This window comes from Pyrus communis, chromosome 8 (genome assembly GCF_963583255.1).
Source record: "Pyrus communis chromosome 8, drPyrComm1.1, whole genome shotgun sequence".
Classification (NCBI taxonomy): Eukaryota; Viridiplantae; Streptophyta; class Magnoliopsida; order Rosales; family Rosaceae; genus Pyrus; species Pyrus communis.
The window spans coordinates 5562919-5576345 of NC_084810.1; the positions used below are offsets into that span (position 1 = coordinate 5562919).

At 35.5% G+C, this 13427-nt stretch overlaps 1 protein-coding gene across 1 annotated transcript; it reads right to left on the reverse strand.

The window, feature by feature from the left end:
* Positions 1-4559: 4559 nt before the first annotated feature.
* On the reverse strand, positions 4560-10196 carry LOC137742081 (nuclear/nucleolar GTPase 2). The gene is made up of 11 exons (XM_068481827.1): positions 9868-10196; positions 9545-9678; positions 8976-9105; positions 8560-8720; positions 8065-8166; positions 7877-7981; positions 7533-7661; positions 6789-6929; positions 6117-6217; positions 5830-5887; positions 4560-5124 (listed from the first exon to the last, which is right to left on the reverse strand). Exons 1-11 carry the CDS (start codon positions 10103-10105, stop codon positions 4735-4737), a joined length of 1689 nt encoding a protein of 562 aa, XP_068337928.1. The 5' UTR covers positions 10106-10196; the 3' UTR covers positions 4560-4734.
* Positions 10197-13427: the final 3231 nt, after the last annotated feature.

Consider the following 13427-nt stretch of genomic DNA (forward strand, 5'->3'; position numbering starts at 1 on the left):
TTAGGTTCACTAACATTCAATGATGATATGGACAAATATTAAGTGTGTTTTAACTCTTATGTCATATGGGGCATTAGAACTCCAAAAACGTCAATTAGTGAAAACTAACTTTAGTATTTATGCACTTCGTCATTTAATGTTAGTAATATCATAACTTAATATTGGTAAAGTCTCGAAGGACCCACCAAATGTTTAATTTTCAAACATTAAGTAGAAAAGTTGAAATTAATTTGGAATCACAAAAGAAAAAACACTAATCATACATTTTGAACTATAAAATGGACACTTGAACCATTGATCGAACTCAGCTCATTATGAAATTTGGGGGCGGGCCCGATTCATGGAAAACAATCTATTTTCTCGCTAAAAATTTTAATCTCAATCAATCAATGATTTAAAGTGATTGGACGGAGGGGGATCCTCTACCCTCCTAATTTCTCTACCGTTCCATGCCCTCTTATTTGAACATTTACGGTTAAACCACGTCAACATCTTATATTAATTTTTTATAGAGATAATAAGACAAAAAGCAATATGTGAGAAAATGGGATGGAATGGGATGAGAATAAGAGGGTAGAGAATCCTCTTCTTTATTGGACTGCTCCTTATTGACAAAATCAAGTGAAAAGGAGATGGCGGCAGCCAATTGTCGTATGTATTTGTAATTTTACCCTTTTTGTACATATGCGAAAGAAGATCCTCGTCAGATCCTCTTTAAGAGGATCACAAAGATTCTCCAATTATATTCGTTCATCGTACATCGTGCGGTCAATTTTCGTCAAGTACTATTTATGTTCAATTTTAAATATAAAAAATTCAGTGATTTCTGATCGCATAATGTACGATAAACAGATGTAATTTGATGATCCCTAGTGCTCACAAAGAGGATGAGGATGCTCACTCTACTCATTAACTTTCCCGACCCAAAGAGGATGAGGATGCTCACTCTACGCATTAACTTTCCGGACCCCTCCATCAAGGAGTGATTGGCGCCAAAAGTCAAACAATCGATCGATGATAGGCATGCATGCATGAATCATGACATCACGACACACTTTTTCTTTTGACAGAGAATATGCGTGACACTTTTTAAAGGAGCCCACCAGTCTACGACCGCCATGCAGTTGTAGTTCACATATTCTACAGTATAACTAGTACGCATATTGCTTTTCTATGAGGAAGGAACTTGGTTTCTGAAAAAATCAACAACAGTTTCTGCTGGTTAACAAATTACAGATAAATACGTGTATAATTTGTAATTTAAAAATTAATTAATTGGATACGTGTTCACATATGATTGGTCAGCAGCCAAGTTCTATTCTTTCTTTGAACTCTATTTTCCGAAATCCATTGAACTTGTAACCTCTTGTCAATTTACTCCTGTAAACTTTAATTTGAGCTAATTACTTTCCTAAATTTTTATCCATGGTCAAATTCTCATTTTCCATTAAATCTCACACATTTCATTCATGATTCCATTATTTTGGAGGGCAAAATTGTCATTTCAATCCAAACATTTCTTTCCCCTTTTGAATTAGCATCTAATGGTAAAACAGAGAAGAGAACAATACGAAAACAGTCAAATGTGGGGGGGGGGGGGGGGGGGGGGGGGGGGGAGGGGAGGGGGGAGAGAGAGAGAGAGAGCAACGAGGAAGTTGTTAGTGCGGCGGAAGGTGGGCTGCGAGAAGGTGGGTTTCGGCGGATACCTCTTTCTTTGACAAAAAACCTCTAGATATTGTTGAGTGTGGGATAGTACTGTTGTTTTAATCATTAAATCTTAATTTTTATAATTTTAAACAAATATTTAAAAGTTAAATACTCGAAGTACCCTATCCTCCGAGGCATCCTAGATGCTCCCTTCTTTGACATGTGGAAAGTTCTGGTATGTATATTATAATGTTAACAAATGAAAAGAGGTGAAGAAAAAGCTTAAGTACAAATTCTATATTCTGATTTTATTGGCAAAAATTAATGAAGAAGATGGTAAACTGCCAAGACGACCAACACGAAAAGGCCGCATCTTGCAAAACCTTTATTTACTAATTAAGTTACAATGTAATGATGTATATTTATAAGGTCCTAAATTCAGGATGGGATGCTACTTTGTTAGCATCTCAACTTATTTTGCTGGTAGACACGCAAGATTCAAACTCTCGTGCTAAAGAGCGTGGAGGTTCGACTTCTCTTCAAGGCATAATATCAAATATTGAGAATGCTCATTTATTTGGAATAAGTTTGGCAGCGGATCACAAAATCTTGGTTCAAACCCTTCGCTATGGAGGCAGCCAATCAATATAGATTGACCCGAAATTTGATTCAAATCCAATATAGCACCTATGGGCACATAAGAAATGTATTGAATCGATTCTTTTTAATGTATAGATCCGATCGCAACTTAGAATTTGGAATTCAAAGGAATCAAATAGGAAATGATACTCTGAATCATTAAACTATGATGGAATAAACGATCAATCAATATTTATCAAATTTGAAAACGAGTCAGAAGAAATGGTTCAATCCTCTAATTTTTATTTCTCGAACCGAGAGATTCATGAATCGGGATCCTAATGCATATGCAATTGCTTTAAGGTACTGTCGCATTAGCATTTTTGGGTCATGTTATATTGATATTTTTTTTATGAACTTGATTTTTTCACAGTTCGAAGTTTCAACTGAAGTGATTATGAATTTCAAATTGTCTGTGCTAAAGACGTGTTTATCTGTTAGGGTTGAGTGGAAACACTAACAAACATGAAAGTGTTGTAGTGATGTGAATCTTGAGGTGGCTAGCTATGCAACTATAGGTGGCTTTTCTCCAGGCTTGGGTCCAAACTCCAGGTCAAGAGTGGGTGACTATAATTGATAAAGAGCTGGCTCTAGGCAAGGATATTCGGTTGGGCTGTCTCATCAAGGAAACTCTCCCACTGCATGCGATCAGATGGAATAGAAGGGTCTCGTGCTTGTGTGAGCAGTACTTGACAAATGACGTAATCAGGTGTCCATTTTCAAGTGTAATACATAACCAAGACATTGTATTTGTATTATCCTTTCTTTTAAAAGGTTAAAAGCTTAGAAGTCTAAACAACATTAGTCATACACCATTAATCATGTTCGACTCGCAATTTCGTGGGTTCCATGAAATTTGTTCCCATCAGCCTGCACATTGGCAGGGATCTCCATGCTTTGCATGATAGCTTTGGGAAGAGATTTATCTATTCCTTAAGATGATCGCCGCCGCCAATGGCCAGCATCCTCAATACCAACCGATTAGTCGAGTCGTACTTCTCGTCCTGAAGTTTTAGAACATGTCCTAAAATATAAAAAATAAAAATAAAGTTGTCCTAATTGCAACCCTAAAGGGAGCCTACCATTACAAGGACAAGTAACTTTTATGGCGGATTTGGTCGCAACACACCATGTGTTTCAGCACCAGGCCTACGTGAAGTTTGAAACTCGCTTTCACTTCGCCGGGTTTGGAAATTTAAGATTCGTTTAGTATTCGATTTGAAACCTACTTTATGGTTTTCAATTGGGAAATTTAATAGTTGTCAAATGAAATGATGTGTCATGAATAAAAAATAAGTAATTAATTAACACTTAAGTAATAATCCAATCGTCAACATCTACATCATTTGAGTTACAAAATTTGATTTATAAATTTGATCTCTCTAACATTATCTTAACTAAATTACTTAATACAAGTGGGTTTTAGAAACAAAAAATTGGATTCAATAATGATACCAAACAGGCTCAAGGTTCCAAAGAACATTGTGCCATTCTTTTAAATTGACTGGGCAACAAATGCATAATGGCTATCCCGCTGAAAATTGTAACAAACTTTTTAGGATAATGCTATGGAGGTTAAAGTTTTAAACTAAATTACAAATCAAATGATGTGTCACCAATAAGAAATAAACACGTTAATCAGGGAAATGCTAGGGAGATCAAATTTTTTAAACCGAATTTGCAAACCGAATGATATGTTTGTAGATGATTGGATTATTAATGAAGTGTTGACTAACGTGTTTTTTTCTTATTGGTCACACATCATTTGGTTTAAAAAATTTGGTCTCCCTAACATTACTCCGTTAATCAACACTTAAGTAATAATTCAATCATCAACATCTACATCATTCGGTTTACATACTTTGGTCTAGAGATTTGCTCTTTCTAGCACTAATCTTTCTATGGTTTATTGTTTAGGGTGGTGTTATCTTTTTAGCACTAATCTTTCTAGCGCTAAACTTTGGTCTAGAGATTTACTTTTCACACAAATCCCTTAATTTCTAGCCACCGTATCAAATGAATTGAAAAGAATCAAATAATAAAAATTAACATGAGTACGTAGAAGGTAAGAACAAGCATGTGGCACCACCCTATTGTTTGTATTACTCTTAAACTAGCCGCTTACCAAGGAAAAATTACCACAACGAAACACTAACAAGCTTGAAAGTGGTTACAACTAACGAGCATAGGTGCTTTCTGGAGAAGCAATCCCATTCAAGCACTAATCTTAACGTGATTGAGAAACAGAATGGTTCATAGGTGAGCAAAACACAAAACAAACATCAATTTTAATACCACTTCATAAAAGATTTTACAATTGAAAAAAACCCAAACAAAATAAATTACTCGTACTTGTTTTCGAGATGAGGTTCGTCTGAAAAGAAAACGCTAACATAACATTTATGGACTACAAAAACACCTTCCGTGACACAAATATGTGTTGGAGGCTCAGTTGTCTTCAGAATCCTCAGACTGTTCAGCCGCGTCATCCTCGGAGTCACTGTGCTTAGATACTTCATCGTCCGACTCTGGAGACTTCTCAGATGCTTCAGCGGCTGGGAGCTGTTCGGGTCCTTCATCGCCCTTTAACTCTTCTTCACTGAAAAGATCCCTTTGCACAGGGATAGTGCTCACCTTCTGAGATGCAATAATATCTCCAATGGCTCGATAAGCTGCAGCCTGATTGTTATCTTCCACAGTGTCTTCTTTATTGTGATTTATATCAGGCTCCCCCGTTGGCGATTCTCTTTTTGGTGGCGGCACAAAAAATGGTATCTTACCCCTCTGCCAGTCGTGGAGGACCATCTTTGCTGCAGTCATCAAGTCGGGTTCACCACCCTGGAAGCACACCACCCAAAAATTTAGCAGACACATAAACATTGAAAAAGCAAAGAAACGAAAGAACAAGATATAGTTAACATTTGTTGAAGTTGCCGACTCAGATTGTGGACGAGCATAATTAGTTTCCTAATGATGGTCAACCATCATAAGGTGTAAATGATGTTCAACTAGCATAAGGGAGGAAAGAAAAGATGCATAACAAAACACCAATTATGTCTAAGCAATGCAACTCTTCTGCTCAACTTGTCAAAGACCGCAATTTCCCTGCAGGTTTCGACTCTGTTTCATTGGGGCATTATCTATCACAAACTCACAGTTACACAAAATCCGAGTGACTAACATTGACAGGAAAAATACATCTTTCTAAAGAAAGAGCCACACACTAGGAACTTTCAATATTCATCTATATAGTGCTTTCTTTCCAGATTTGTATTGCAGACTGAATTTGAGCCGCCCATTCAGGCAAAGTTAAGTAAGGACGAGCCTGATCAATGTTCAAGTCATTAGCAAACGACATCTTCCTATACATTAAAAGTAACACGCATGTTTGTGTCTGCATGTACATATATGTATGTAGATAATTTGGGAAACACCAATTGACCAGATCTGAGCAAGGAAATTTCCCAAAGCATTGCAGGAACTAAGGGTAGAAATGTTATGACTAGTGGGATAATTAGAAAGCATTATTAAGTAGCGAGTTACCTTTAAAAGTTTGCCTGACAATTTGCATAGCTGACACAGGAAGTCATTATCATCCTCCCTGAGAACATAGGACCATTAAAATACAGTTACGTGTCACTCTCTGAGAATATATGTTCAATTTGCAGAATATGTGTCAAAAAGAAAATTACTAAGTACATAGATCATATGAAAAATTATTGCAATCTGAATGAGGTGAGAACGAAAATAACAGAATAAAAGGCCACATAATACACCCTTAGTAACAGGACACAAACATCAAAATCCAACACAAAGACAAAGAAGCATACCAGTTGTCTATCTTATATGCTCTTTTCAAGTGGATCTTCTTAACTCGTTTTAGAACTTCTCCTATGTGTTCTGTAGCATCCTGCAAATTTGTGACACGTACCTAGCAAAATAGACCCAAATTATTTACCATCTGATGAGCATAATATTACATTTTTAGGCAAACATTAAGCGCAGGCTCCAAGTCCGCAGAGAACAAGGAAACGGAAATGTTAAAGGGGTTAAACTAGTACAGCAGGAAGATTGTACTTTCGAACCAATCTAAAATATAACTTGGACAAAGATAAAGAAAGTACAGCAGGGAGATACACAATACGACATTGCATGCAACAAGTGACATTCTATGTATATGCATACGTGCATGTATAGAGAGGAATTCACTTATGTGGCTGCACAATTACTGCACAAGCATCAGAGACAAATGCTCTATGTAGAGAGGGATATGTTACTGACACTCCAAAAAAAGTCACTCTGCACACTCTAGTGACTTGTCTATAAACCAGAAGCAAAGTTCACAAACGAGCAATTTAAAGACAATATTGGTAGTAAATCAATATTTCCAAAACGATAACCTAAAATATTGTTTACAGTCAAAACTTAAAAGATCGATGAGAAAAACAAAAAAGTAAAATTCACTATTAGGAGCTACACAAGGAAAAACAGAAGAAGCATACCACGCCCTTCAGTACAATATCTGTTTCAGAATCACCGCTTTGATAGACAACTCCAGGGCAATCAATCAAGAAAATCCTCTTTGTGAGTGTTATATACTGCCACACTTTAGTCTCCCCTGGGATAGGAGCAACTTTGCAAACCTGTTGAGCAATGAACAAAAAATTATGTCAGCCATCTGGTAATAGAATAGCTAGAAAGACAAACCACAACTAAGAAGCTTGTTATATGATTTACAGCTTTCAGTATCTTCTAAAAGTACATCCTATGGATCGTGCGTGCGCAAGTATATGAATGTGCTGATGCTAGACAGGCACGCAGAGGAATTGGAATCGGTATGTGGCATATCGTACCCCACAAGTAAAAAAAAAAAAAAAAAAAAACAACAATTATCCGATGGAAACTTGCCTACAACAACAGTGGAAGGCAACCTAAGAATTCGAACTAAAACCAGATGGCATCAAACTACAATTATTTTTATCTATTGAGAAACATGCATCAGGCGACAATGTACACAATCTACAAACCCCCAGAATAAAAAAATGAAATCCTCTAGATCATGGTTGAGGAATATAATGCTATTTGATTTTATGAAACATAGCAGGATTCAATTAAATCCATTGACATTGCAAAATAGTGGTGAATCCAAATTTTGTGCCTTAGCAAATGAACACACGTGTACAAAATCTATACAAATGGAAATGCAAGCAGAAAACCAGAATCAGCAATGGTGTTGAAGATATTACATTTTTAGTTCGCAATGTGTTGATAACAGATGACTTTCCAACATTGGGATACCCAACAAATCCCACAGAAATGGCCTGCTTGTCACTTTTCAAACGGGCGAATTGTCTCAAAACTGATAGAAGAGTTCCCTAAGTGCAAATAAATTAAACAAAATCAGCAGATTCCACAGAAAGCAAGAAAAATTAGGAATACACAGTTACACAGAGAAAGAGAGAGAGAGAGAGTTCATAAAACTTGACTTATGGAAGTCCAAAATGGATCATAAATTCTTAACAAATTCTTATTTCACCATATACTTTCATGAAACTCAATATATAAAGGCATAAAGGTTAACAGAAGGTACCTTGCCAAATGATTTATTGACGCTAGCATGAAATGCAATAGTTGGAAATTCAGCCTTTAATACGTTCAACCAACGGCTAAGCACCCATGAAGGAACCAAATCACACTGTAGAATCAAAGTAAAAATATTGTTAAACAAAATTAAAAGTAAGCACCTTCAATTCAAGAGGACCCCAAAACACAACCAACCTTGTTTAACAAAAGAATTAAGTGTTTATGCGTGCAATGCTCTTTCAAATGCTTCTCTAAGTGGTGGCATCTTGTACCTTGTGGGTCCCTTGCATCCAAAACCTGAAATGAGGGGAAAAAAAAGGCAAGGTTGTGGTGGTCACATTCATATTGGCCAACTGTACCATGTTGAAGTGGACAAACATAAGATAATACTAGCAAAAGACTAAAAATAACCTGGTTTTGATGATTAATAATTATCAACTCTTAAAGAAACACACGGAAAAACAATAGATTTCAAGCCACGTGACACATTTAATGCAGAATTTGCCTTCATGTAAACATTTTCCTAACCTAACAAAAAAAGCATAGCACAAAGTAATCCATGTTTACAATGCTACACTGTTCACCATACATGTAATGAATAATATCCAAGAACTGAAATTAACTTTGTCAGCAAAAGTACATGTATGGAATTAGTTTCTCTCCAAATCAATGAAAAGGAGAAATACCAACCTGGACAACAACATCAGAAGAGTCTATCACTTTGTAGAGCTCACCCCAAATACGTTTACTTTGGCCCTTCTCAAACATTGTATGCCGAACTAGGTCCCTAAATCCATCCGCTTCATTACCTTCTACAACACTATCATCAGCATGCTTCTCCTGAAACACATCTACAGAGTTACAAACAAGATTAGATGCAGACCATTTAAAAGTGGCAATACTAAAATGACAAATTTTTTTATTCTAACACATACCATACCAGACTAAAAGAAAATGCCTAACATTAACTTGCGCTTTTTACTTGCAAATGCTCCAGACTAAAGCATAAACATAAATACTAACCAAATAATCAAGCAATAGAACGAAATGGTTATTACAACTGGGTAGATCAAGGGCATGTAAAATTTAAAGAAAGAAAAAATTACCCTGAGAACCATCAGCCTTCTTAGCTAAGGACTCATAATCTGCCGCGAGGAGCTTTGGACGTTTCCTCTTTGTCTTGGGTCCAAATACATCAGAAAATGTCTCTCTCTCTAGAAGATGAACTCTGGTTTGCTTCACAGAGGTTAAATCATGAACATAGCAAGTAAGAATACAACAACTAACTATGCCATCAGCCCAAAAAAACATATGCTATCTTCTTCTTCACATTCTAATGGAGTAAGGCATGCCAATTTAGAAAAACTGCAACCAGAATCCTCCATTGATTGAATCAAAATCATGAACACTTGGGCACCATTGCACCCATACAAAGAAACATCTCCATACTCTATCTTTCTGAACTTTCGTTTCCTTGTTTATGTGAAAATGAAGTCAACAATGCACTAGCCAATTGGTATTGCTGCACCTCACAGCAATATGCACATCGAAGCTTGATATTTTTATATCGCTCCAAAATGAATGTAGCCAAAGGAAATGAAACAGAAATAGTACTTTACCTCCCATATATAACAACTGTGTTTCTTACAAAAATAGCATTCCAAAAGCAGCATACCTTCTGATGGTCATTCAAGAGAGACAACGGCAATTGCTTCCCCTTCAAAATAACATTGTAATTACTCGAAACCGTCCTACTGTGCTCCTCGCGGAAGATGTCAAGCTGCTGCTGAGACGCAACCCGAGTATTCCCTAAAAATTCAATAAACAATCACAGCTGTTCATAGACAAATCAAATTTACCAGCTTTTTCGATAATCAATTACAAAGCGAAAAGGCCAAAATTCAATGATTTGCAGCAAAATTATAATCTCTTACACTATGTCCTTATCATATACGGTGCAATTATACATAGACGGTGTATTCAGACGTATCTACGTACCAAACCAGCGGCGATCAGGCTGGATACGAGTGTTAGGCAGCTCCTTGGACTGGAACTCGTTCCTCAGGACCTTTCCCTTGCTGTTACGCTTGGGCCTGGTGTTGTACATCTTGAGGCGGCGGACAGTGGCGCCGGTACGCGCGTCCTTGTTCTTGGCCTTGGCATCGGAACGGTTTGCATCCAGAGAGTGCTTCGGCTTGCCGGAGATGTTGACCTTCCTCTCCGTCTTCTTCACCATCTTTGCGGTGGTGCCGAGAAAATGAGGGAAAATGGCTGAGATTTTGTATTGCGCAAAACCCTGCGACTAGGGTTTCGGAAAGGAAGAGGGGAGGTGGAAGACGAGAAATTATAAAGTGACGGGTGACGGAGATTGATGGACTGGACCAACAAAGTGAAATTAGCCCAAATGTCGGTGGCGCGGTCCAATAAAGTTGGGCTCATATCACACGCAATATTTAAAATATTAGCATCTGTTAAGATATCGATTTAAAAATTTGTGAAAACACTAATGGAATGAATATCCATTATCGATATCGGTTCTTTTAAATGAAAATGATAAAATTTTAAAATGAAACTTTAGAGAATGTCAATTATTGGTTGGGACGAAATATCAAAGTTCTTTCGATATTTAAATCGATATGTCAGAAATCGACAAAATATGTCAATTTTAGCCCAAATTTAGTTTCTCCGATATGTGGTGAAGCTTGCTTCACCCTCCTTTCCCTATCTTTTTCTAATTTTTGGGATATTTTCACGGTAATATCAACAGTATTGAAGAAGTTTCAACCACTAATCATATGATAAGAAAATGATAACACATCGTCATTCTCGTTTCCAAATGTATTTGCTTTCCACAAAAGTAGTGGATTGTAACAGTAGTTATAAAGGAACACGTTCCTTTTCAATTTGGCTGCGCCGTCCGTCACAACAAATTGTTTGTTTGAACTTTTTCTTCGTTGGTCGGTTCCAGGTAGGCCTGGCAAACGGGTTGTGTCTGTCGTATTCGTGTCGTTTTCGTGTAACACCTGTTATCTTAACAGGTCGTGTCGTGTCACACCCGTTATCTTAACAGGTCCTTAACAGGTCGGGTCACTTTACCCAGTGGGTAAAGTGACCTGACCCGTTATGACCCATTAAGAAAAAAATATATTTTTTTAAAAATTTGCACATACCACATATTGCCATATAAATATTACTTCAAAACATTAAAACATTTGTCGTTTAAGTACTATATCTACACTCGAAAATAAGAGCCTAATAAAAAAATAATACATACACTACTAATCTATTACAAATATTAAATGTGCAAGGATATGCAAAATGAAAGAGTTTTTGTTTTCAAGATTGTAAGTCTTTCTCAAAAGTTTACACCTCTATTTACAAAATCTTCAATTTACATCGATCATCATGAAATTGTATTGGAACTTTGGCTTGATCTATTGCCTTCAAGAGTTATGTTGAAGATGTTTTCAGTAAGGTTTTCCACGTCAGATGTCTGTTCCGCATAAACTAAGTATAGAAAAACCAAACATTAAAAATCATTCAAATTATGAGAAGTTTACCAAAATAATTATGAAAAGAAATAAAATAATAATATTATACCATATAAAAATATATTACCTCCTTTTCCAAATAGCTAATCTCGTGTGCACAACTAAGCTTGAACTGTTTCTGGTAACAATGAACTACGATACTGATCTAGTACTCTACCCCCAATACTAAATGCAGATTCTGATGCAACAGTTGAAATGGGAATTGTTAACACATCTCGTGCTAACTGAATAATATTACTTGATCCCTGAATGTTTGTTTTTTGCAATTTTTTGTTGATGTGATCTCGAAGCATATACAAACAAGTATGACGGTTTGGATCGTTGAAATTAGTTTTGGAGAATTCGTATCCCATCAAAACGATAGATTGACTAATACTTAGAGTTTATTTATACTTTCATTAAGTATAACATAAGACTTTGTGGTATCCACTTGTGTAAATATTTTAAATTGAAGATCGAATTCATTCATTGTAAGGAGTGTAGTTGTAAAAAATCATCAAAATCGAAGTTAAAATAACAGTTAAATCGTGATTTTTCATTTATAACCGTCGAAAAGCTTTGTCCCGTTACTTGATCTCTGAATGTTTGTTTTTTGTGATTTTTTGCTAATGTGATCTCAAAGCATATACAAACAAGTTTGACAGTTGGGATCGTTGAAATTAGTTTAAGAGAATTCGTATCCCATAAAAACAATAGATTAACTAACACTTAAGAGTTTATTTATATTTTCATCAAGTATAACATAAGATTTTGTGGTATCCACTTGTGTAAATATTTTAAATTGAAGATCAAATTCATTCATTGTATTCATATAGGGTCAAGGAGTGTAGCTATAAAAAATCATCAAAATCGAAGTTAAAATAACCGTTAAATCATGATTTTTCGTTTATAACCATCGAAAAGCTTTGTCCAGTTATTTGATCTCTGAATGTTTGTTTTTTGCGATTTTTTGCTGATGTGATCTCAAAGCATATACAAACAAGTTTGACGGTTGAGATCGTTGAAATTAGTTTCGGATAAATTGTATCCCATCAAGTTCCAATGGGGTGTGTGTGTGTGTGTATATTTATTAAGTATATTTAAATCTATTTATTTTGTACGTATAATTGACTGGTACACGAAGTAGTAGATCACGTGTGTCATTATAAAAATAGTGAGATATGTCATATGTATGATAAAAAGTTAATAACTTAAAAAAAAAAAAAAAAAATTTCTCACCACTTCTATTAATTTTCATTTTTCCCTCCCTTTTTTGTTTCATTTTCAACTTTTCTTATAATTTTCACTTTTCCCTCTAGCATCTTTCCCTCATTCCCTCACTTTTTTGTTTCCATTTCAACTTTTCTTATCATTTTCATTTTTCCTCCCTTTTTCTTCAAAAAGGGCGGCAAGAATGAAATGGAATCAAATCAATGAATGCATCATGCATATTAATTAATAATTATTATAGTTTTTATAAAATTTAATTCAAAATTTAATATATATATATATATATATATATATAATTATTATAGATAGTTAATATTTTGGAGGTATAATTATTATAGTATATATAATTATTATAATTATTATAGACTTTATAGTTAATTTAATATATATATATATATTTATTTATTTATTTATTATAGTTTTTAGGGGTATAAAATTGTTAAATTAATGTATATAATTATTACAGTATTTTTTTAGGGTTATAAAATTATAAAAATAATATTCTTCTTATCGTGTATCGTGTTACCCACGTGTATACCCGAATCAACTCGTTATCTTAACAGGTACTTATCGGGTTACCCGATAACGACTCGATTCGTTATCGTGTCGACCCGAACACCTGTTAATTTCGTGTCGTGTCGTGTCGGGTTATCGGGTCGTGTCAGGAATTGCCAAGCCTAGTTCCAGGGTACGAGTTGCTGGTGTGGTGGTGAAAGTAGGAAGCCAAGTGTCCAAGTTTAAGGTGAGGGATGAAGCACATTAGCTCACAAGCCCCAAATCTGAGTTTTGCTGAAGCTG

What these genes read in the sequence shown, in the direction of transcription:
- LOC137742081 (XM_068481827.1), bottom strand. Translation starts at nt 10,105, where the DNA reads ATGGTGAAGAAGACGGAGAGGAAGGTCAACATCTCCGGCAAGCCGAAG. An exon ending in TAATTCTTTTGTTAAACAAG is followed by an intron (nt 7,982 to 8,064) that starts GTTGGTTGTGTT and finishes TTGATTCTACAG; the next exon opens with TGTGATTTGGTTCCTTCATG. An exon ending in TGTCAGGCAAACTTTTAAAG is followed by an intron (nt 5,125 to 5,829) that starts GTAACTCGCTAC and finishes GTGTGCTTCCAG; the next exon opens with GGTGGTGAACCCGACTTGAT.